The 24,339-nt window shown below is 44.4% G+C and overlaps 1 protein-coding gene across 1 annotated transcript in view; it reads left to right on the top strand.

Moving 5' to 3' along the window:
- The first annotated feature begins 965 nt into the window (after positions 1 to 965).
- GPM6B (glycoprotein M6B) overlaps positions 966 to 24,339 on the top strand; it is a 45,663-nt gene continuing 22,289 nt past the window's right edge. Inside the window, exons 1-2 of the mRNA XM_007952822.2 lie at positions 966 to 1,026; positions 9,582 to 9,701. Coding sequence (XP_007951013.1) covers positions 966 to 1,026; positions 9,582 to 9,701 — 181 coding nt within the window. The remainder of the gene's footprint in view (positions 1,027 to 9,581; positions 9,702 to 24,339) is intronic.

The following is a 24,339-nucleotide window of genomic DNA, read 5'->3' as shown; positions in this document are numbered from 1 at the left end:
AAGGCTGGCAGTTCAAACCCACCAGCCACTCCTCAGAAGGAAGGTTGGGCAATCTACTTCCGGAGTGATACTGCCTTGTAAACCCAAGGAGGGGTCGCTAGGAGTCAGATTCGACTCAACGGCAGTGAGTTATTGCATGTTAGCTATAGACCAGGGAATGGATTCCGATAGTGAATTGCTGCCCTGCTATGGTTAAACCCGTTTGGACTTTTCTTCCTTTTTAAAATATTTTTTTCTCCCCTCTTTAATAGATATATTGTAAAATCTCTATTGAGAGAGGTTGATTGTGTGTAAGACAAATATTAAAACAGAGACCGTGGGTAAGTCCTTTGAATAGATTTTGCCAAGGGTTGGGGCAAATGAAATGAATCATTGATGTACCGTAAAGGGTCCCGGGGAATATAGAGTTGTGCTTCGGCTTGGACATGCATTGTCCTGAGAGGAGACAGATACTGTGGCGACCAGCTGAGTCACGTGGTGGGAGGGGGCTCTTTTCTTCCTCCCCCACATCCCCTCCTCTGATGTCACAAATCTTTTCTTCCCTGGGAGAGTTAATTAGCATTCATTGGGTGCCTTGGCCAGGGGAAAGAAGGGAGCCAGCTCGCGTGTAAGAAAGCCAGCGAGGAGGGACGGCGTGGTGGGGGAGCGGTCCTGCCCCCCAGGCTCCGCATTGAGACTCGGGGGGCCCCATCGGCACAGAAGGGCTGCTTTATAGCTGGGATCCTCGGTGCCGTATGGCTGCTGGCTCCTTGGCAGCTGTCTTTACGGACCAGTGGGCAGAGGAAAATTAACGCTGACAAGACTTGCATCTTGGAAGGGACTGGAATCTACTGTAGGGAAGAACAGAGCCTCTCAATCACGCGGGTGTAAATAAGAGACGGAGGGGAGTCCAACAGAAAAGGAAGAGGAGGGGAGAAAAAAGTGTGTGCTGGGGGGAGCGGGGCAAAGCATTTTTGGTGGATGGTATGAAGCCAGCCATGGAAACTGCAGCCGAGGAAAATACTGAACAAAGCCAAGAGAGAAAAGGTACCCAGACTCCGACAATAGCCTGTTTTCCAGCTTTTCACTGGGGGTGCTTAAAGAGGTTGAGCCCGGTTTTGTCTCTTGTAAAATGGCTCGGAACCCATCTCGATGGCAGGGGCTTGCTTTCAGGGTGGCTTTTTCATGTCGAGGGTTGTTCACTGAGCAGAGCAGCACCCACTTTTCAACCCATGCCTCGTCCAAATCCTTCTAGCGAATGTACTATTTCATAGAAGGAGCCCTGGAGCTTGTCACCTTGGGGAGATGGATTGGGGAGGCAGTCTATTTTGATGAGTGTAATCAGTAGTCACTTAGGTCCTGTGTTCTGCATGTCAGTGTGCCTTAGAAGCCTTGGGCATATTCCAGGGACATGGGATGTCATGTTTTCTGCTAATGTTGAGGAGGAATTGAGGGGCACGCGTGTTAAATATGTTTTGGTACCACGACTGCTCTAGGGATTTGGCCATTCTCTTAGTGTCTTATTCTAACAGTGTTATTTCAGACGGTGGCTTGTTGGAGCTTGAGAGAAGGGGATGTCAGCTCTATCGCCTGGTGCTGATGGAAAAAGATGTGTGTGTGTGGGGGGGAGTGTCCCTCTGCTGTTCATGACTTGGAGGTTCAGGAAGGAAAATCGGGAAAGATTCTGTTTCTTAAGAGGAATCTTAGAACATCTCAGGATTTTGACATTCAGAATAGCTTTTGGGGAGGGAAAAGTTCCACAGCAAGAAAATGGCAGAAAAGAGGCTAGAATTAATCTCTTTTCCTCAGTAATGGGCTGATTTCAAGTTCGGTAGCCCATAGCACTGGCTCAGCCAGTTTGGTTGATGGCAACTCACTGCATTGTCGTTTATCTGCCTCACCCACAGTGACAGACTGTCTGTCACGAAGGGACAAAAACATATTCTATACCCACGATGGCCCTATTAGAGAAAGCCATCCGGTGCGGTAATTTCTCACCGCCTGGGGGTCCGGTGACAGCCACCAAACAATAGTAATTCTCCAGGACCGAGACACAGCTGGGTCTGCTTTATGAATATATAGGTCGAACCTTATGGAACTGCTGCTGCTTGCCAATCATTTTTCGCCCATAGCAACAACAGTGTTATAGAGTTGAAGTTAACAGCATTCCGATGGAAAGACTGCTTGTTTTGACATGGAATTTCTTTTGTGCACAATACTTTAGCAGCATTTTATCCTAAACAGAAGCAATTTTGGTTTTAAATTGGGAATTGAGTTCAATCCCCACATCAAAACCCTCCTCCCTCCTTCCCCTCAGCTAGAAAAAAACCCTGGCTTTGCTGGTGTGTGTGTGTGTGTGTGTGTGTGTGTGTGTGTGTAGTAATCCACATACATGACTAAATAGCAATAAGGGAAGCTCCTGGGAATATTCATGAAGCTGAAGAATGGAGCTAAAAGTTTACAGATTTCTTTCTATGATGATTAGAGACTAAGTGGATTGCATCCTTAGAGGTGTAATGACGGAATAGCGTTGTGCTGAGGAAGTCTAGCACGGCTAGAGCCAGTCAGTCTTTCCCAGACTAGATGATTCTGTCCAGTACCTAATTTTATTTTTATTAATATGGTATTTGCCAGTGGCAGTGAACACCATTTTGGTCTCTGCAAAAATGTACCATTTGCTTTTCTCTCCATAAGCAACCAAGAGTCAGAAAACCTATACAACGTTCTTACTACACAATTGTGTATCCCATCATCATTTGGTTTTAGATCATTAGTATTTGATGCCAGTTCAGTATCCCTTCAGCAAATATGCAGGCTGCCACTACATCCCTGGCAACCTGTATATGAAAAGTTGTTAGCTATGGTTTAGAAGCAAAATGAGAAGCAGAAGAGAATTCCTGAAGGAACTTTAAAAATGACCAAAATTGATCAACAAACACTAGCTCTTTTTAAAATTATCCAAAAATTCCAAGTTACCAAAAGATACCATCCCATGTGTCCTACAGGTTCAAATAAGAATTTGGGCCAGGTTCTTTATTTTCACTGATCTCTGGCAACTGGGATCCTGACTGCGATGTGACACCCCCCCCCCCAAATAAATGTTGATCTGGACGGTGGCCGGGCTACTTAGCTGCATTTAAATGAACAAGTTCCTATGCCAGCTGCCCAAAGTCAAAGCTCACCTAAGTATCTTCTTTGCCATTTCCCAGTTTGCCCACCCGGTGTCATTAAAGGCATATATACAAACATAAAATGACAGCCACAAACATTTGTGCTTATCGTTCCAATATTCCTTCCGATTTAATTTAATGTTTTATAAAATGTGTATTCTGTTGAAATTAACATTGGAAAATTTGACATAATTACTTAAAGAATGTGTTCTAGGATCCTTACCCAATGGATCTGTTTTTTTTTTTTTTTCCAATCTTTCAGCAAGGGATTTTTTAAAAATTAAATTTAATCCTTTCGTCACTCCTCAAAGAGTTTTTACGCACTCCTCCCCCCCCCCTTCCTATTCTCTTTCCATTGTTGACGCTAGAGCCAATGCCTGTCTCTTAGAAGTATGTCAGGATAGTACATCTGAGCTACTGAGTGAGATTCAGCAACACAGAGCACTGCTTTTTTAAACTAAATCAGAATGACTTTGCTCCTATTTTAAACCAAAATGAATGCAAGTCCTTAGAAAAGAAAGTAGGTGTATTTTGAAACAGTCTTAATAGCTTTTGTCACAGGATATAATTGTTGTTGTTGTTAGGTGCCATCGAGTCAGCCCTGACTCATAGCAATCCCGTGGATAACAGCATGACACGCTGCACAGTCCCGCGGCAGCCTTACAATCCTTGCTATGCTAGAGCCCAGCATTGTAGGATATCACCAGACGACCCAAACACACAGGAAGGATCTAGTACATATTCAGGGATTTTCAAGGAAAGCATGCAGGTTTTCTCAGACCGATGAAAGAAATGCCACATTAGTACAAATGACAATTTTTAAGTTGCAAGCATTAAATTAAATCAGAGGGTGAGAACCGAGTAAGCGAACTCCGGAAATGGAGTAAGTGGAGGAAATGAATAGAACAGAATCAAAGGAGATCGATCCCGAGACCCAATAATGAAGAGATGACGAGTTGGGTTACCATGTATTTCAGAGGAATGTGACTTGATATCAATTCATTTGTGAAAACAAACGCAGCTGGAAGGGCAAGGAGTGCGTCATCACAGAGTAGAAAAACAATTGAATCATAAGAACAACTCTGTAGGCTCTCTTCTGTGAGAAAAATCCTAATACTTGTGATGAAAATTATTTTTCTATTTTGGGAATTGGGATCAAGCCAAACAGTGATAGGCTAGTAAAACCCCTATGGACCGTTGGTGAGATACAGTACAGAATTCCAGGCATGAAATTTCAGTTCCCTGAGCACACTGGAAGGAGAATGCAGTGTGTCAGAAACAGTGTGGCATTTCAAATAAACGTCAGGATATAGTCAAAGTAAGAAATGAACTAGTCGTTGACTTGTTTTAAAAATGAGCACATCCATTTCAATCTTTTTAATCCAAGAGATGTAATTTCTTATTTCTTTTTAACTTCCCCAAATGCATGGCCCTTTGGCTCTTTCCTCTTTTTTTGTTCAGGAAGAAAAACGCTGCCTCTGGAATTCGTGGCATGTATGCTAAACGCCCAAAGCAACACGCTGAAAAGGTGACCCCAGTCCTGATGGTCCGTGAAGTCTTTGAGGGAGAATTTGAATGACATTTTCTAACCTGATTATATGACCGTGGTACAGAGAAAGTTTTAGACGCAGGTCTTCTCTGTAAGAACCTGCCAAGGAGGACAGCTGAAGAGAGAAAGTGTCTGGGGAGTAGACTATAGCGAGAAGAGTGGCCAGCCAGATGGTGCTGGACATATGTGCTTTGATTTTTTTTTTTTTTGGAAAATTTAAATATGGGAAAGATTGTAAGGGGCCATCTGACACATCTCCTACTTTTGCACTGATGTTCCATCAGCATGCTTTTGAAGATTCGGCCTTGCTAATTCATTGGTTAACATTAGAAAGGAATGCTGGCCCGTTCCTGGAACTTTGATTGGCCTTCTCTGAAACTGAGGGTCAACCCTCAATTTTGTCACTGTAATTAAATCAATCCCTTTCTCTGTTATTTAGATGTACAGGGAAATATAGGGTAAATAACCTTAACCAAATGACTCCTCCTGTCTTTCTGTGTCTGAGAACGTGTGAAATAGCCAATGTCCCATGAGGTAAGCGGCCCTCCCCTCACTGAGACTGGAGATATTGAATAGGATCGTTCCAAACACGTTCTCTTTCCTTTGTACATATGTGTGAGATGGTTTGCCAGGATGAGGGATGGCTGTACAACAGAGGAAGGAGGTGAGCACCGTGGCTTTTAAGAGCTGAAGGTGGCAATCCCAGCTTTACAAATATCTTTGCTTGGCTGCCCATTCATTCATTCACTCACTTCATAATGTTTTCCTTTGAAACATCATCTTTCCCTGTCCTCTCAGCTCATGGTATACTGAAAAGTATGCTAACTCATCTTAGGGACCATTCCCCCACCCCCCCAAAAAAAAACCTAACCCACCACCATCAAGTCACTTCTGACTCATAGCAACCCTTTATGACAGAGTAGAACTGCCCCATAAGGTTTCCTAGGCTGTAAATCTTTATGGAAGCAGATCAACCTTTTAGTTAACAGCAGAATGCTTTAACCACCACACCACCATTAGGCAGATTTGATCTTGGTGTTAACCACAATTGTGCCGATTGGTGGGAGATTACATAGCAGGCTACACGCTAGGAGGAGAATTTTGATCCTTAGCCAGCTCAGTGATATTTCTCTTCAGACAGTAGTGTAGTCAGAGAAAATAAAATAATTTGTATCTTATAGGCTGATTTTATTACTTGCATTTGCTGTTTTATATATTCAAGCTCTACTATGCTATATTCTATAGCAGGAGTCAGTATACCTTTTCTATAAAGGATCCGGTAGTAAATACTTTAGACTGAGTGAAACACAGTTTCTGTTGTACCTACTCAGTCCTAGCACAGAGGCAGCCAGAGACAGTACTTAAGTGCATGGGTGTGGCTCTGTTCCAATAAAACTTTATTTACAACAGCAGGTGGCCATAGCTTGCCAACCTCTACTGCATTCTATAGTGTTATAGCATTCCTTTAATCCTTTAAATAACAGCTAAAAATGAAAGATGGTAAATATGGCTTGCAAAGACCTTGCCCTGAAAATATGGCCTTTCCAGGAAGCCTAACCTTTGTCACTTAGTTGCTTCTGGTGACAGTACCCTAAATGCTAGGAAGCACACCAGTCTGCATTTCAGCTGCTCAACACATGTCATTAAATCACATTATCTAAGAAAAAGAAAAAATGTGAACAAGGCATTGGGTTTCTATTTTGTTTTCATTTATTTGTTTGATTATTTTATCCTGGGGAAAAAAATACATACATGACAACACATTTTCCACTTCCACATATTTTCCATATACAATTCAGTGACATTGACTATGTTCATCATGATGGGCAACCATTAACTATCCTTTGCCACATTCTCCTACCACCGGTAACAGTAACTCAGTGAGTAAGGCGTTGATGCCCCTCCCAACTTTCCATTGTTTTTTTCACACCCAACTCGGGTGATGATCCACCCACAGTTGTGTCTGTCTCCATAAGCCACACAGCTCACCTCAGCCCTAGCATTAACAATGGCTTGGATGTCGCACTCTCTTGCTCTTCTATAAGACTCTGGATAGATCCCCATCCTCTCTAAGGGGAAATGTTTTGCAGTCATAGCTGTTCAGGACCTCAGCCAGGGTTCTTCCTGAATGTGTACATTTCCCTGTCTTTTCAGCTGCTCAGACTTGACAAGGTGTTTTTAATGTACCATTTGAGCTGAGGCAGCTCCTCAGAGCTACGTGACTCCCTTCCAAGTGTTGAGACCTTGCCCATGGGGTTAAATATATATACCGTGCTCTTTGAAATTTTAGAAGTCACTTTAGATTTACTGTTTTTATTTAATGTTGGCTCAAAAAGCTAAAATGGACATGATTTTCTTTTATATCTAAATATTTCCAGTAGTAGAAAGGTCTCCTCAGAAGCATTAGTCCAGGTGGTTCAGAAATATCCCCACAGTTGCTGTCCCATCCCCACTGCTGCTGGACTATCGTGGTTTTCTAATGGATGAGACATGGCTACCATGCTTTGCTCAGAAAACACATTAGTGTAGAGCAGGCTGTGGGGTTTTTTTTTTGTTGTTGTTGTTGGAGGTGCCTAATGTTTGTAGACCTCCCCCTCCCATTCACATGATATGTGGACAAGCAGACAGAAGGTGACCTAAATGTGCCTCCCTGATTTGCACCCTGGCGTAGGTGGAGGTCAAGTGTAACAGGCCACCAGGAAATCCATTTCTTGGTCCACAAAGTCCCAGGTGTCAAAAGCTTTCATTGTTGCTCCCTTGTTTGCCACCAACTATTTACTCAGCAAACATTTATTGGGCACCTACTGTGTGCTGGGCATGTAGAGCTAAATATTTTTAAAAGGAGAATGACAATATTTAGATAAAAAAAAAATAATTGAACTTCTTGTTTGGGGCCAATATGGTGGGCTCACTGAACTTTATCGGAAAGAAATCAGATCATACAGTGAGGTGGCATGGACTTTTTCTGGCTCTTTCCACCAGTACCACTGGGTTTCATTGGCTTCAGAGAATGTAACATAACCTGTGTCCGAGACAGAACCTCGTGAGTAGTAAAACAAACACCTAATTCCAGTTTAAGGACTTTGAAGAACGTTGAAATAGTATTAGTGGCCTGGGATCTGGACCATTTCTTTAGGAGACAAAGAAGCACAGCTCACCTCCAAATGGACCCCCAAAGAACTTATTCTTGAGTTAACCACTGCCTCAGCCAAAGAGTAGAAAATTGGAGCAAATGCACAGGCCATGGTATGACAACATGTTGTGGTTGTTAGGTGCTGTCAAGTCGGTTCCAACTCATAGCAACTCTGTGTACAATGGAACAAGACACTACCCAGTCCTGCACCGTCCTCACAGTCATTGCTGTGTTTGAGCCCATTGTTGCAGCCACTGTGTCAAATACAGCATGGTGGAGTCCAGTTGCCCAGGCTCATGCTAGGCCCCTCTGTCCCCTGGCTGAATGATCTTGGGCAAGACTTATCATCTCCTTGCCCTTGGTTTCCTCATCAGTTAAGGCAGCATAATAATAGTATCTATTTCATAGGGCTGTCGTAACAAATGAGGTACCAGGTGTGATGTGCTTTTTTAGCACGATGGCTAGCATATCGTAAATACTACATATGTCATAGCTACTGGCTTTGTTATTGACAACAAAACCCAGCAGAGCAACAAAAACGGTTTTGTTGTTCAGATCTTATCCCAGCATCTTTTTAAACATGTTTTTACCTTACCTTGAAGTCCAAAAGGGTTTTCTCTGAAAGCCTACCTAGGAAATTGTGTCTCTCCTTCCCAAACTGAAATATCTGAAGCATTTTTAGAGATGATGGAGAATGGAGTTGGGGTTTTGTAAGGGAAAGCTTTGTGACATTAAGCATTTGTCTGCCTCATAACAGGGCTGCTTGCTTGGTCCTTGTCCTCAGTAATTGGAGGTTCTTGATCTGCTAACCAACATCAGTGACAGGATCACCTTTTGTCTTTAAATATTTGTGACACCTCAGAGGGATATGCCCCTTATTTTGTTTTGTGGGATTCTCAGACATAAAGCAGCCATAGCAACCTTAGGGTGTCCTATGGAGTTCAAGATTCAAGTTCAACTAACACTTACGAGAAGCCTACTCTGTGCCAGGCAAATTGGTAGATATTTTCCTCCTCAAACTCTTAAGAAGTGGGAAATGTAGTCATATGACCAGTGAGGGACCAGAATCCCTGAATAGCCAGTTGTCACTGTGCATAAGTAAGCAGTGGATCCAGCCCAAGACTAACAGCCCTTTCTCTGTAACATACTGGGAAAGAATTGGACCAGGGTTTAACCCAGAACATTCCAGATTCTGAAGCACTGAGCTTTAGACAAGGTGACAGAGACTGCTGCAGATGACAGTGAGAGGGTAGGTGTTTCATCCAAGACTCAGCAGACCATGAGTCTATCTGCAGATCCTCCAGATGAAGACTGGGTACCACTATGGCGCACGAGTTGGTCTTCGCCTTTGCTTGTGCAGCTGGCAATGATTATGTTGCACTGTTGGCCTGAAAATGAAATGGCAAGAACAATGAGATTGTGAGAAGCCACATTATAGCATAGTGTCTGCCCCAAATCAGCATCCTCAGGGGTGGAGGGGAAGGGAAAGATAGAGAAAATAAGGAAAGAAAAGACAATTGGGGGGATTTATGTAAGCTGACATGCAAAACTGGAGGGGAAGAGGCAAGCGTTGTCAGTTTATCATGCTGAGTGAAGAAGCGGCTGCTTATTGAGGGCTTGCATTTCAAGAGCATATTTGGTTAACACCCCAGTTTCCTTTAACTATATGGTAAAAGAATAACTAAAAATGCTGATATGGACTCTGTGCTGGAGATAGAGACACTGACTCTTTGCCACCTGAAATTGGCAGTGAACAGCAGAGCTGCAGTGGAAATTGGCAGGTACCACTGGATGTACCCAGGCTCAAAGAACCACCAGTACCATCCCGTGCCAACACAGGGGGACAGGGCTGGCCCCTTGAGCAGTCCAGGTAAATACAGCCTTGGGATGCATTCTAATAGCAAGTCACTGTTATATTGAATATGATTTTCATGGCTTTTTCAGTTTGGTGATATTTTATGTTTTTCTTGATGCATTAATTTGTTGCCCTGGGCATGGGTGGAACTGGTCCTTTTGAAAGTTGTCATCATCTTTCTTTTTCTCTCCCCCTCTCCATTGCACCCCATCTTTCTCCTCTTCTTTCACCTTTCTTCCTCTTTCCTCCCCATCACCGCCTCTTCTTAAAGGAAGCAGTGTACAGTGAATGAGCTGTGCCTTTGGGTGAAGCATGAAATGCCCATTACAGAACCAGTACTGGGGGAGGGCCACACACATCCAATCGCAGGGCCACAGACTGGGCCAGGGCACCTGTGAGTGTCCCCAAGTGGCTTCCCAGCCCGGCTGCTTGGCACCACTCTGATTTAACATCACTTGTTGCTTTTGAGAAGGAAAAAAATCAAAGCCCGTGGAATTAGGATCAGATAACTGTGTACTCATTCCCCAGCAGGTAGGTTCATGGGATCCGCTTTCCTGTTTCCTTGCTCAGGAAGGACGCTGGTCTCTCAGAACTACCAGGTGCTGGGTGTGGCTGAAGTGTGCGTCAGCCAATTGGGAGGTTGGAGGGAGGGAACGCCCTGGACATTCACCCCTCCACATTCCCAAAGTGTAAGTGGGTCTTCACACTCAGCACCATTAGCTAAGTTTCAGTGTAATTCAAATACAAAAAAGAAAAAAAAAGAACCTCACTGCCGTGGAGTCACACCCAACTCATAGCGACCCCTTCCTGGGCTTCTGAGGCAGTATCACTACGGAAGGAGATTGCCCAACCTTCCTTCCACGGAGTGGCTGGTGGCTTTGAACTGCGAGCCTTCTTGTTAGCAATCAAATGCCTTAGCCACTATGCCACCAGAGCTCCAGTAATTCAAATAACTGTATCTAAAGGGATGGTGGGCTAGATAAACACAACAACAGGCTTAAAGGATCGCTGTGATTTTGCCAGAAGCCGTGGTGTCATTGCTTCAAAATGGCCTCTTACATTTTCAGAAGTGATAGTGTAGCGCCTATAACCCTTGAAAGAACAATCCTCAATCACAATGTAACACGCCCACCAAACTGCAAAGACTAAAAAACCCATAACTAATTTAATAGTCAACCTTTTCCATTTTCCTTTTAAACCTGATTTGTGGTTTCCGGGTACTACATCATTCAACTTTGGGTTTATTTCTGTGTCTTCAGTAATTCTTTCCATCATTCTGCATATAGCCAGTAGGGGCCGGTTGGGGTGCGCCTATGCAACACTGTTTATAAAAGGGGAGCTGGAGGCCACATCAGGCAAAGAATGGCAGGTTCTGGAATCTTGATAAAGACTCTCCCATTAAACCCAAAAAAAACTACACCCACTGCCGTCAAGTGGATTTCAACTCACCATGACCTTATAGGATAGAGTAGAACTGCCCCATAGAGTTTCTGAGGCTGTAAATATTTACGGACGCAGACTGCCTCATCTTTCTCAAATCTGTCATCATGTGTGATATATCCATAAAATGGAGTACTCTTTGGTCATAAAGAGGAAGGAAGTCCTGATGCATGCTACAGCATGGAGCTTGGAAATAATGTGCTGAGTTGAAGCAGCCACACCCCAAAGACCAAATGTTGTATCATTGTACTCACATGACGTGTCCAGAGCTGGCATATTCATGGAGACAGTACATCAGTGGGTGCCGGGGCTCAGGGAGGGGAAAAAGGGGAGTGACAGCAGAGGGGTATGAAGTCTCTTTTGGGGTGATGGAAATGTTCTAAAATTAGATTGTGGTAGTGATTGCACAACTCCATAAATTTACTTAAAAAAAAATACTAAATCGGACATTTTACACAGGTGAATTTCATGATATGTAAATTATATCTCAGAAAAAAACAGTTGTAAAAAATGGCAAAAAGATGCCATTTGATGTGCACAGTCAATGGCAGAGAAAGAAAAGGACATATTGTGAATGTAGCAAGAGGACCCCCAAGGTGTCAGAAACTATCGCTTGAGGGAAGATGGTCTCATTTTAAGGATAAGTGTTGCGAGACACCAGGACACTTGGAAATCCGGGGCGGGGAGGAGTCTTTTCTGGATTTTTAGTTGATTAGTAAACTGTGTGATAAGAGCACACCCAGATCTGGTATCAGGGAAAACAGTCTCTCCATTGCCCACCAGTTGCCATCAAGTCAATCCTGACTCAGGGCGACTCCATGTGTGTGAGGGTAGAACTCCACTTTGCAGAGTTTTCCGTGGCTGATTTTTCAGAAGGAGGTCACCAGGCCTTTCTTCCAAGGTGCCCCTGGGTAGACTTGAGCCTCCAACCTTTCAGTCAGCAGCTGAGCTCATGAATAGTTTGCGCCATCCAGCCATCCAGGGACTTCTGAGAAGGAAAACACAAAAAAAAAAAAAAAAAAAAACCAAAAAAACTCACTGCCATCAAGTCAATTCTGATTCATAGCGACTCCCTTTGGGTTTCCAAGAGGGTAAATCTTTAGGGAAGTGGGTTGCCCAGTCTTCCTTCCATAGAGTGGCTAGTGGGTTTAACTACCAGCCTTCTGATTAGGAGTCAAATGCCTTAGGCACTACGCCATCAGAGCTCCTTGAGAAGAAAAATAATAGGGCCCCAGTGCCTTTCTCACAACCTATGGGACCAGATTTGTTTCCAAATTTGGAATTTTGGGGGTTTGGGAAAGGTAATAGGGTACCTACACTGTATACTACACGATGCCCCCAACAAAGTCTGGGGCACTCTCTCTAATTCAAGACGTCAATTCTTCAGGTGATCCCAAGTCAGGTAAATGAAGACTACACAGTCCCTAGTCTGTTTGGATCGGGTTTGGGTACCAAGTGAGTTCAGGTCACGATGTATTTTGATGCTAAATGAGTTAGGTTAAAAAAAAAAATCATGCTTTTAGAGTTTTTTGGAATTCTAGAAGTGGTATGATGACAGATGGTGGAACTCGAACGGTTTCAGGTTGCTGGGCTACTGAGAGTGAGACTTCCTTGAGCAATCAGGCTCCTGCCCAAGAGGGAAAGACAGAATCTCGGAGCTTGATTTCTAGAATCCTCTTCTCAGATCCTGAAGTGTTCTCTACCCACATGTAGTTGTCACTTTTCATGTGAGTTGGCTGAACTCATCAGAGAAAATATACCGCCGTGGCACAAACACTGGGGCGATATGTGTCTGGAGCCAGCCTTTGTGACCTTACAGATGAGGGTGTATAGAATCCGGTGAGGCCACAGATTGCAGGGCCCTAACCCGCCCTGTTAGTGCCCTCTGCGTTGCTTGGAGATTTTCTTGGCTCCAAAACTGTGCAGTTGCCATTCTGTACTTAGATCCCAAACCAGATGGTGGGAGGTAAAAAATAGAGACTTCCATATGGCTCTTGAGGGTTTTTTTTTTTTTTTTTTTCCTCCTTCAGAGTTCTCAGTCTTTTTTCCATGGGGGCAAGGAGGAGGTTTAGATACAGGCTGACCAAGAAATATTTGCCAAAGGAAAATGCCACCCTCAACCTTGCAGTTACAAGAGTAGGGACCCTCCCCCCACTTCCTGATCCCCACTGGAAAGGCCAAGGTGATTCCCATTTCCTTCACCTTGACATTTCCATGTCTTCCTTTGCTGCTCTAACTTCCCAGTGGAATTATATCTTTAGGACTTAGATGCTTACTCCTCCACCATCTGGTTCTTTCTTCCATTAAAAAAAAATTTTTTTTTAATGTCTTTGAGCAGGTAGCATCCACATCTTCTTGAGGCCTAAACCAGTGGCCGTGGACTTGACTCTGACTCATGGCGACTCCATGTGTGTCAGGGTAGAACTTACTCCATAGGGTTTTGGGGAAAATAGATGGCTAGGCCTTTCTTCCAAGCCCCCCCCCCCCCGGGTGGACTTGAACCTCCAACCTTCTGCTTAGTACCCAAGTGCGTAACTGTTTATGCCACCCAGAGACCCTCTCTAGGCCTACAAGAAATCAAAAGATGGATGGCCCCATGGGCAATTTTGTGTGATGCTGCCTTAGGGGCTGAGACTGGAGACAGTGGTGAAAGAAAGAATACTTAAAGCTAAATTAGTCTGCAGTTGTGGGGAGGGACATTGTGCTTACCTATATGGGTGACTATAATTTGTGTTATACAAAATGTGGTCCCTGGACCAGCAGTATTCACATCACCTCGGAGCTCACTAGAAATGAGGAAGCTCAGACCCCACCCAGACCCGGGGCATCAGAGTCTGCACTCTAACAGGATCTCCACGCAGTTCCTGTGCACATTAAGGTTTGAGAAGTACTTATTTAGAGCAAGTACCAAGAGCATGAAGGAAGAAGACAAGAAGGAATTGAATAAATGAATTTACCCTCACAACATCTAGAAATCTCTTTATCTTTGCAAAAGATTGACACACAGAACTGTTTACCACATTCATTCAATCATTCATTCATTTCTCTCTATTTATGGGGAGGTGTATCAAAGAATTGTCATGGCATTCATCCATGCACTGAGTCCTGGTGGGTTTGGAGGACAATGATTTTGACCTTGATTCTCTTCTCTCCTCATCTGAAATCATGCTTCTTTTTTTCCTTGGTGAAGAAGATTAGGGAAAGGACAGTGAAGGTGGGAAGTTTGTTTCTTGTGGCAAAGAGAGGGACAGAGGAGAAAGTAGTTGATGGGAACTTGGGAGAAATTCTTTTGCTTCTTTAGTAGAATTCACTGATGTGCAAGACGCTGTTACTTAAGATTGGCTGCAAGTTCATGGACCAAGGATAAGGACACATTTGCATGTGCACCTGTAATTCAGAGTTCAGTATTCACAAGTAAGGAGTAGAACAACCACCCACTTCACCCATCATCGTTCCCCCTTCCCTATCTCCGAATAGTGTGCTGATGCTTGAATAAAGATGGCCATAAACCCAAAACCAAACCCACTGCCATCGAGTCAATTCCAACTCATACCATCCCTATAGGACAGAGCAGAACTGGCCCATAGGGTTTCCAAGGCTGTAAATCTTTATAGAAGCAGACTGCCTTATCTTTCTTCCATGGAGCGGCTGGTAGGTTCGAACTGCGTTCAAAGAGAGTGGCCACGCTCATGTGGACCGTGGCAGAGATTGTGGGGACTGTTGGTGTTTAGCAGGGAGCTCAAGTGTTATATTTGTGTCCAGGAATGGATTCCCAAGCAACCCTGGAGGGGAGGGGCATGGGACCCGGAGGGAGGGAGGGACGTGCATATTGCATTTCCTGCTGTGATTCAGGTGGCACTGCTCAGGCTCTCTGCCCAGGTGTGACTTCAGGCTGGCTCCCTGGCGAGTGCCATCAGACAGACTCAGGGCCTCTCCTGGGTTAAGCCTATTAGCTAAGGAAGTTCCTTCAACCGGACTCCTGGGAATAGAGCAGCTCCACCGTCAGAGGCCGCATAACACAATCAGACTGTTGGTTATGGTCGACGCCCACCCACATGTGGGAGGGTTCAGTAACGGTATGTGAAAGGATTAAGGCATTTTCCCTTGAAATACATTTCAGGTGTCTTGGGAAAAGACCTCAAACGTAGTGGCCTTGTAACCTTAGGTAAGGAAAGAGTGATAGTAATACCATCTAGAGATTTAGCTCTGGTTCTTTTTCTAAAGAATAACAAAATTGGATACCATTTCCCAGGGTTTTGATATCTACAAGTGTCACCCTACACAGTGACCCATGTGGGCCCGGAGGGTTGCAGGCTGCATTTGTCAGGGGGCCTGTCGTTTCTTAAGTGATTTTTCAAAGTGGCGTAATGCCTTCAATGCCTTCAGAATTGCCAGGGATGCTGGTTAAAATTCAGATCCCCAGACTCTGCCCTCTCTGGCATGTGGTCCAGGAATTGGCAAGTTTTCATAAGCTCCTCTGGTGATGCAGTGACACACTAAGGTTTGGCCACCTCTTCAAGGTCCATAGCACATCATACCTTGGTTAAGCAAATAGCTCCTCATTATAAGATAGTTGACACAGTTTCATTTCAGTTCAAAATGCCTTTCCAAAGAACAACATATACCACTTGAAATTCAAAGGCAGTCTGTATATATGCTTATTATCAAGTTGCCCAAGGCCAAATCCTCACATCCTCAGCAGAGAATGTGATTGAATTTGAAGCAATCGCCTCTTGAAATGATGTTTCATATTGTCACTGCATCTTCATATATTTTTTAAAAATGCAAAAATGTTATATTGTAGAGCTACAGGTAAACACCTGACTGAAGCTGTGTACTAGTCATCTGTCGCTACATTAATCAACCCAGAATTCAGTGGCTGGAAACAACAGCACATATTGTCTCAGTTCCTGTGGGTCAGGAGTCTGAGTACAATGGAGCTGGGTCCTGTGTTGGAGTCTCTCAAGAGAAGGTGTTCACTGAGGCTGGGGTCTCATCTGAAGGTCCGACTAGGGAAGGGTCCACTTCCAAGCTCACTCAGATGATTGTTAGCAGAATTTGGTTCTGTGCAGGCTATTGAACTGAGGGCTGCAATTGCTCACAAGCTGTTGACCAGAGGCCTTCTTGATTCTTTGCCACGTGAGCCTCATAACATGGTTGCTGGCTTCATCAGAAGGAGCAAGTGAGAGGGCAAGAGAGAGAGTGCTAGCAAGACAGAAACCAGTCTTTTGAAACCTTATGAAAATGATGCCCATGATCCTATCACTTTTGCCACATCCTTAGAACAAGGCCTGGCAGTCTACCTCTGCAAAATCAGCCCTTGAAAACCCCCAGGAGCACAGTTCTACTCTGACCTACATGGGGTCGCCATGAGTCAGAGTGGACTCAACAGCAATTGGTTTGTTGGGGTCTCCAGGATCACCTGCATGTGACTCTAAATTAAGAGGAAGGACCTAAATGGAGTTAAACTTTGTGGAATGAATGAATTGTCACTAGTAAGAAGTTCTCAACCTAGGCTTTACAGTAGAATCCCCTGTAGGGAGTCTACAAAATCTGGGGCCACACCCAGACCAACTCAGAGTCTCAGGGGTATGACCCAGGCATCAGTGTTTCTGAAAGCACTCGGGTGATTCCCCTGTGTAGCCAAGGTTGAGAACCACTGCTGTAGACCAGAGGTTCTCCATCAGAACCATGTGTGCCCCTTAGGGAACACTGGGCAATGTCTGGAAACCTTTTTGGTCCTCACAACTCAAGGGCTGCAGGGAAAATGCTGCTGGCATCTAGTGGGTAGAGACCAGGGACACTGCTCACCATTCTCTAATTCACAGGACAGCCACCAACACAGACAGTGTCAGTACACTAATGCAGTGGTGGAGGAGCCCTGGGCCATACCCCATGCTCGAGCCTGGAAACTGGTACTGGGTGAAGAGTGCCTCCATGGAGCAGCTTTGTCCCAGATGGTATACGTAGTGCCAGCACAGGGAGCTTAGTGCATCTGGAATATTACACACCATCTACTTACCTGTGCTAAAGAGAAAATGTGTTTTGAAAAGACACATAGTACATAAATAACAAATTTAAGTCCACATATATGTTCATGTAGGAGCTCTGGTAGCATAATGGCTAAGGCACTTGACTGCTAACCAGAAGGCTGGCGGTTCAAACCCACCAGCCACTCCTCGGAAAGGAAGGTTGGGCAATCCTACTTCCGTAGTGATATTGCCTCGGAAACCCAAGGAGGGGTCGCTATGAGTCAGGGCCGACTCGACGGCACATAACAACAACAACATATGTTCATGTAATATGTATCACACACATGCACAACTACATATACACACATGGTATGTACATCATGTAGATATGTAGGGGTGGCAGGGGGAGAGAGAGAGAGATCCTGGTTAAAAAACCAAACTCACTGTCGTCGAGTCGTTTCCAACTCATAGCGACCCCTCCTTGGGTTTCTGAGGCGGTATCTCTATGAAAGTAGATTGCCCCATCCTTCCGAGGAGTGGCTAGTGGCTTTGAACTGCCAGCCTTCTGGTTAGCAGTCAAAAGCCTTAGGCACTACACCACCAGAGCGTTGGAGTCCGCTCCCCTTCCTGTTCTTTCCCCTAACTCTAGCCCCCTGTCCTCTTCTTGTTAGTTGAGCCCCTAAGTCTTCAGCCCAGAGGACGCCTCCTGCTCTGTTTTGCAGCCTCTAAGTGAACACAGTGTGTACCCTCCTGGCCTGGGAGCTCTCCTCTCCCCATCTTGCCCTGCCCTGCCTCTCTGCCATCACCAAGTGGGAGGAGCCCAGGATCCTGCCTCCCTGGTAGATGCCATCCCCACCCCACCCAGGTAGATCTGGCTCCTGCCTTTTGCCACCAGGTCATCACTTTCCAAAAGGGGTTCTCAACACTTTTAAACTACTAGTGTCTTTTGTAAAAGTCAAACTTAACAAACAGGGTTGTGTTTTTCTTAAGAAAAAAAAAAAGCTTTGTTGTTGTTGTTGTTGTTATGTGCCATCGAGTCGGCCCCGACTCATAGCGACCCCTCCTTGGGTTTCCGAGGCAGTATCACTACGGAAGTAGGATTGCCCAACCTTCCTTCCGAGGAGTGGCTGGTGGGTTTGAACCGCCAGCCGTCTGGTTAGCAGGCAAGTGTCTTAGCCACTATGCTACCAGAGCTCCCAAAAAAAGCTTTAATTGAGGTATAACTGACATATTATAAACTGCATATGTTTAAAGTAAGTTCTTTGGTAAGTTTTGACATATGCATATGCCCATGGCACCATCACCACATGGTAACACGCCCATCACCCCCCAAAGCTTCCTTGGGCCCCTTTGGGATCCTCCCCCCATGCCCCCATGCCCAAGCAAGCACTCTGGATTAGTGTGCCTTTTCTGGAATGGCCCTTCTAAAGATGTGTTCACATCAATGGTCTCTCCCAGCTTCTTGTCTGCCATTCGATGAAATGTTGTGTGGTGCTGATTGCTTAATAGCTCCATGGCTTTGTCTGGTTTTCATCCTTCCTGCTTCCATTGAATATGCTCTGCCCCCTCTGAATAAAGCAAAAAAAAAAAAAAAAAGACCCATTCTGCCACCACCCACAGCTGAAGACTTGAGTTTGCACCCACTCCAACCCAGCCTACACAGCACTGCCAGATTCATCCTGCACCATGTGTCTCCCCTACGCATGAACCTTCTGTCCCTCCCCACTGCCTCACAGGGAAGCATAGCAGGTTTCAGGCTGGCTGCAAGGCCTCCCACAGGAGCACCCCGCCTGCCCTTCTGTCTCTGCCGCACCCTGCACTCTCCCAAGGTCCCCCGCACCATGGTGTCCTGCTCTCCTTCCTTCGTGCATTTCCATCCATCCTAATTTTGAAGCTCCTTCTGTTCTCAATGCCTGTCTGTCTACACTACTCCCATCCCATAGACCCTTCACTCACCTCCCCACATTAAACCATCCCACCACCATCCCTGTGTTTCTTCTCAGGGCACAGCTTTTATTCTACTTTCAATTACGTTAAGTTAAACTTTTAGGTCTAGGATTGTGAGAAAGTCAAGTGAGAACTGGGAAGTAACTTATTTATCATGTAGGTGATTTCTCACTCAACTCTTTAACAGGAAGCCAAGTGTGGGTGTTCACTTCTTGCTACCTTCTTAATGTGTTATACCAGTGGTTCTCAGCCTTTTGAGTGTCAGAGCCCTTTACACTCTAAAAACAATCGAGGACCCCAAAAATCTTTGGCCTATGTGTACAACATCTCTTGATATTTTCTGTTTTAGAGACTGTAATTGAACATTTTATTCTTTATTATCTAACAACAAATGTATATTTATTTAAAATAGCAATAATGAGCTCATTACATGTTAGCATACATAGTGTCTAGGAAACATAAGTATTTTCCAAAACATAAGAAAACTTTATTGAGAAGAGTAACGTTGTTTTATATTTTTGCAAATCTTTTTAATGTCTGACTTAATTTTAGCTAGATTGGTACATCTGCTTCTCCATTGAATCAGAGGCCTCCCGGGGAATCTTGTTGGTGCTGAATCATATGGAAACTCCACCTTGCACACATTCATAGTTGGAGAAGGCAGGAGTGTTTTAATGGCATTTTCAGATAACTGGGGAGTTTATTCCTTGATAAGACACCAAAATTCAGTAAGTAGTGATGTCTTAAAGGTTACTTGTAATGTGGAATCTGAAACCATATCGATGAACTTTTTATACTCTGTTCCACTATAATCCCAAACTCTGTCTTATATTTCACTTGAGTCTTACATTCAAGAATGGTTTTATAACATTGCATCTTGCTCTTTCGGAAGACTTTGGTTCTCCGAGTTGGTGCATCATCGATTCTATCATGAGGTCTGTTAAGTATTGGGAAGCTGTCAGTTTCATCATGGTAGGTACAAGTCTGTTCATTTTCTGGAAAATGTTTGCCAAATACTCAAGTCTGAGTAACTCTGGTATGTCTATCATTCTTTCAAGAACAAATGGTATGCTATGAAAAAGGTGTTAGTTTAGCTTGCAACTCAAATGATTATATCAGGACTTGCATCAGAAGTGCCTTATACATACTTGCCATTTCATCACATATAATATTAAAAAGACAAGTACTCAGTGGCTGAGATTTAATAAAATTAATATGTTTTACTACATTGCCAAGGACATTCTTAAGTGAAACTGGCTTTTTATTTTTCTTTTTTAATTGCAAGTGTGTGGTGGTAAAGAAGACACTGATGGTTATTATACTCTGGTGTCACTGACCAATTCATGCTAAGGCATCTGCAGTTTTACCGTGCAAATACAGGAGAAAAAATGTATAGAAACTTAATAATAATATGAAAATAGTTTGACTTTATAGGCCTCCTAAAAGGGTTTTAGTACGTGCAGCCCATGCTTTGAGAACCCCTGTTCTGTGATACCCTCACTGCTCAGACAGGACTGGAATCACCTGGGAGAATGTGAGAAATGCAGACTCTCAGGCCCCATGCCCGACCTGCTGTATCAGAATCTGCATCTTAACAAGATCCCCGGGGATTCACAAGCATATTAAAGTTGGAGAATCTTCTCTGCAAATGACCACATAGTAAATATCTGTGGTAACTTTGCCATTGTAGCAGCCCCAGACAGTATGTAAATGAATGAGTGTGACTGTATGCCAATAAAACTTTATTTATGGATACAGAAGTTGGAATTCCATATACTTTTCATGTATCATGAAATAACATTCTTTGTTTGAGCTTCCCCCCCCCCCCAAAAAAAAAAACCAAAAACCTAGTTTGCCGACTTCGGTCTGGGGTGAGACTTGGGCATCAGGGTTTGCAAATGCTCTCCAGGGGATTGTAATGTCCAGCAAAGATTGAGACTTTCCTGTGCTATAAGATTTTTTAAAGTTCATCTTGCTTTAAGAATTTTTATTTTAGAATTTTGAGCAGTTATCACCAGGTGTCTCAGCTGAGGACTGCATGTTGTAACTTTAGTGCAGGGTTTCTCAACCTTGAACTGTTGCCCTTTGGAGATGGATCATTCTTCGTTTGTAGGTAGGAGGGTGTCCTTAGGGTGTTTAGCAGCATTCTTGGCCTCTATCCATTAGATGCCAGTAGCGCCCCTTCCTGGCTGTGACATTGACAAATGTCCCCTGGGGGGTACAGCTGCTCACCCCTCCCAACCCACCCCTGTTGAGAGTACCGGCCATTGGGCTCAGGCCATCACAGAGTCGCCGAGGTCTCTGTTCGTGGACATTCATGTCTGCCCCTCTTAAGTGGGACTCTCGCCATCCCCATTTTTTCTGTGGCTGCTTGGTTTGAAGTTGCAAAGCTTAGTTCCTGCTCCTTTGCTTTTTAATTTTGTGGTTCGTTAGAGAGGCAGGCTGCGTGGAGAGGGCTGTGTGTGTGTGTGTGTGTGTGTGTGTGACATTCATTCCCAGGGGAAGAATCTGAGCCCTTGTTCCCGCTTGGCCCTCCTTTGGAGCCAGTATTAAATCTGCAGCCAGGATCACAGACAACTCGGGGCAAATCACTGGGCTGTTATGAACTCACAGCCATGGCAACGGCCAGCCCCAAGGCCAAGGACAAAACGTGTTTTATTCTGTTGTTCTGCACAGAAGGTTCTAGGGATGCTGGAGACACAATGGCCATTGAGTTGGAGGCACTGGTGCCTATTTTTTTTCTCCCTACGATGTGGTTTATATTTAAACCATCTTCGGCTAATGCACACTGGAGTTTTTGTGTGTATCAAAACCTAAAATTCTCTTTAGCCAGAGACCAGCGAAGTGAAGGCTTAACACATTATTAGCTCAACACAGGTTTCTGGGGTTTGGTAAGAGCAGTTGGGAATTCGTGGTAAAGTATGCTAGAAAGCCTGGCATCAACTTTTTTTCACATGAGTAGATCACAGTCATCAAAAAAAAAAAAAAAAAAAAAAAACCTTTCCTTGCCTTTCCTGATTCATGTTAACCAACTTTATCATTGCTGGTTTAAAGGTTAGGGACACTCAGCTGGAGGATTTACAAGAGTGTCCAAGAAAAGCATTGATTGTTTTTGTTGTTGTTGGATGCTGTCAAGTCAATTCTGACTAATAGTGACCCCATGTGACTGAGGTGAACTGCCCTGTAGGGTTTCCTGGGCTGTAATCATTATGGGAAATAACAACAACAACAACAATCATTATGGGAGCAGATTGCCACGTCTTTCTCCTGCAGAGCTACTGGGTGGGTTTGAACCTCCAGCCTTTCAGTTAGCAACCAAACACTTAGCCATTGCACCACCAGGGCTCCTTTGATCTTCATTAGCTAGCATCAACCAGGCGCCACCCCCATATTGGAAATCATCGGCCTTGGCTGTGACATCTTGTGTTTCTTGAGCACGTCTCTGTCTGGGTAGGCGCTCCCAGCTCCAGGGAGGGATATTTGGAGTCTGCTTGCTTGGGCCCTGTCTGTGGCATGACACTAAACCTCTTTGATGTGAAAATTGCCGAGGTGAATAATACTTGCTTGGCTCAGTAAAAGCACTCTAGTTGCAGTCTTTTCAAGACAACCAACCACTTGGAACAGTTCTTTTTTTCTTCGTGGCAGCCCTGGAACTTGCCATTTGATTGGCAAGTGGCTAGAGGGTTAGGTCCAAACCCAGTGGGCTGCCTCTTAGGGAGACAAAGCTATATACCATTGAACACAAAAACAGGGACTTCTAACTGCCTTGTGCCACCATGCTTGAGGCTGGGAAGGTGGTACTGTTGACTAGAAATGTGCTTCTCCAACTGTAATGGGCAACAGATCACTTGGGGATCTTGTTCAAATGCAGATTCTGATTCAGCTGGTCTGGAAGGGGCCTGAGATTGTGCATTTCTCAAAGGCTACTTGCTGACGCTGATGCTGCTGGTTCAATGACCACACATTGCAAAGCACTTTCACCCGATAAATAGTGTACTCACATCTTTTCTTGACCTCTGAAAATTTCCACAGGTATCCAGTAGAAGCTGGCAGACCCATGGGTCCAATCACCTACCCCAAATCTTCCCTTAAGATGACTGCCAATCACCTCAAACTCAACATGCTTAAGATGGAACTCAGTATCTTTGTTCTCAGAGGTCACCAGCTAGAGTTTCAGTTAACCCTAGTTCAGAGAATGACACAACCCCATGTGCTTCTGCAAACCAGGAATGTATGCATCATCCTTGATGCTCACTAGTCCATCCCCACACACTCCCATCCAATCCACACCAATGGTGCCCATTTGACATCCTAATTATCTCCCAGACCAAACGTTTTCCTTTACTTCCTGTGTCTCTGCCCTGCTCCGAGTTACCATTATCTTTCACCTGAACTGCTGTAATGGACTTCTACTTTTCCCTACATCCATTTTGCTCCTTTCCCATCAGGGTTGTCCTTCAAAACTCCAATCTACTCCCCAGGCTTAAACATGGTGAGTGGCTTCACATGATTCTTAGGATCAAGTTTCAAATCCTTAACGTGGCCTAGAAAACCCTGAGTGGTCAAGCTCTGATAGGCCATACCTGCACTGTGGATTCTGGCTTCTAGCTTCTCTCAGACCCATGAATACACTCTGTTTTTGTTCATGTTCATCCTGCTTCCAGGAACACACTCCCTAGCCTATCTTTTCTCTCTTTACTCACTGCTGTTGAGTCAATTCTGACTCATAGTGACCCTGTAGGACAGAGTAGAACTGCCCCGTGGGGTTTGCAAGGCTGTAAATCTTTACAGAAGCACACTGCTTCATTTTTTTCCTCTGGAGTGGCTAGTGGGTTCCAAACGCTGACCTTTTGGTTAGAGCCAAATGCTTTAACCACTGCACTACCAGCGTGCCTTCCCTTTACTCAGCCAACTCAAATTCATCCTTCAGATTTATGCTCTGGAAGCCTTCTCTGGCCTTCCCCAAAAAACATCAGTTGGTCCCCACTGTGGCCTCATAGTATTTCTCAGCTGAAATCATTTGGCTGATATCTGTTTTCCCCATAGACTCTAAATTCCATCAGGGTGTAAACCAGGCCAGTCTTAGCTCACCATTGAGTCCCCAGTGCCTAGTTCCATGCTTGGGACATTAAAGACACTCAGTGAACCTTTTTTTTTTTTTAGTTTCTTTTTTTTATTATTGTGATTTGGGTGAAGGTTTACAGAGCAAATTCACGTTCTATACAGCAGTTCACATATACTTTGTCTCATGTCATTGACCACAGTTTACCACAATGCAACAGCTCCCCTCCCAC

This window comes from Orycteropus afer, unplaced genomic scaffold (genome assembly GCF_000298275.1).
Source record: "Orycteropus afer afer isolate SDZICR_OR568_19922 unplaced genomic scaffold, OryAfe1.0 scaffold00360, whole genome shotgun sequence".
Taxonomy (NCBI): domain Eukaryota; kingdom Metazoa; phylum Chordata; class Mammalia; order Tubulidentata; family Orycteropodidae; genus Orycteropus; species Orycteropus afer.
The sequence above is the reverse complement of the archived record's forward strand: the minus strand, read 5'-3'. Positions and strand labels throughout refer to the sequence as shown.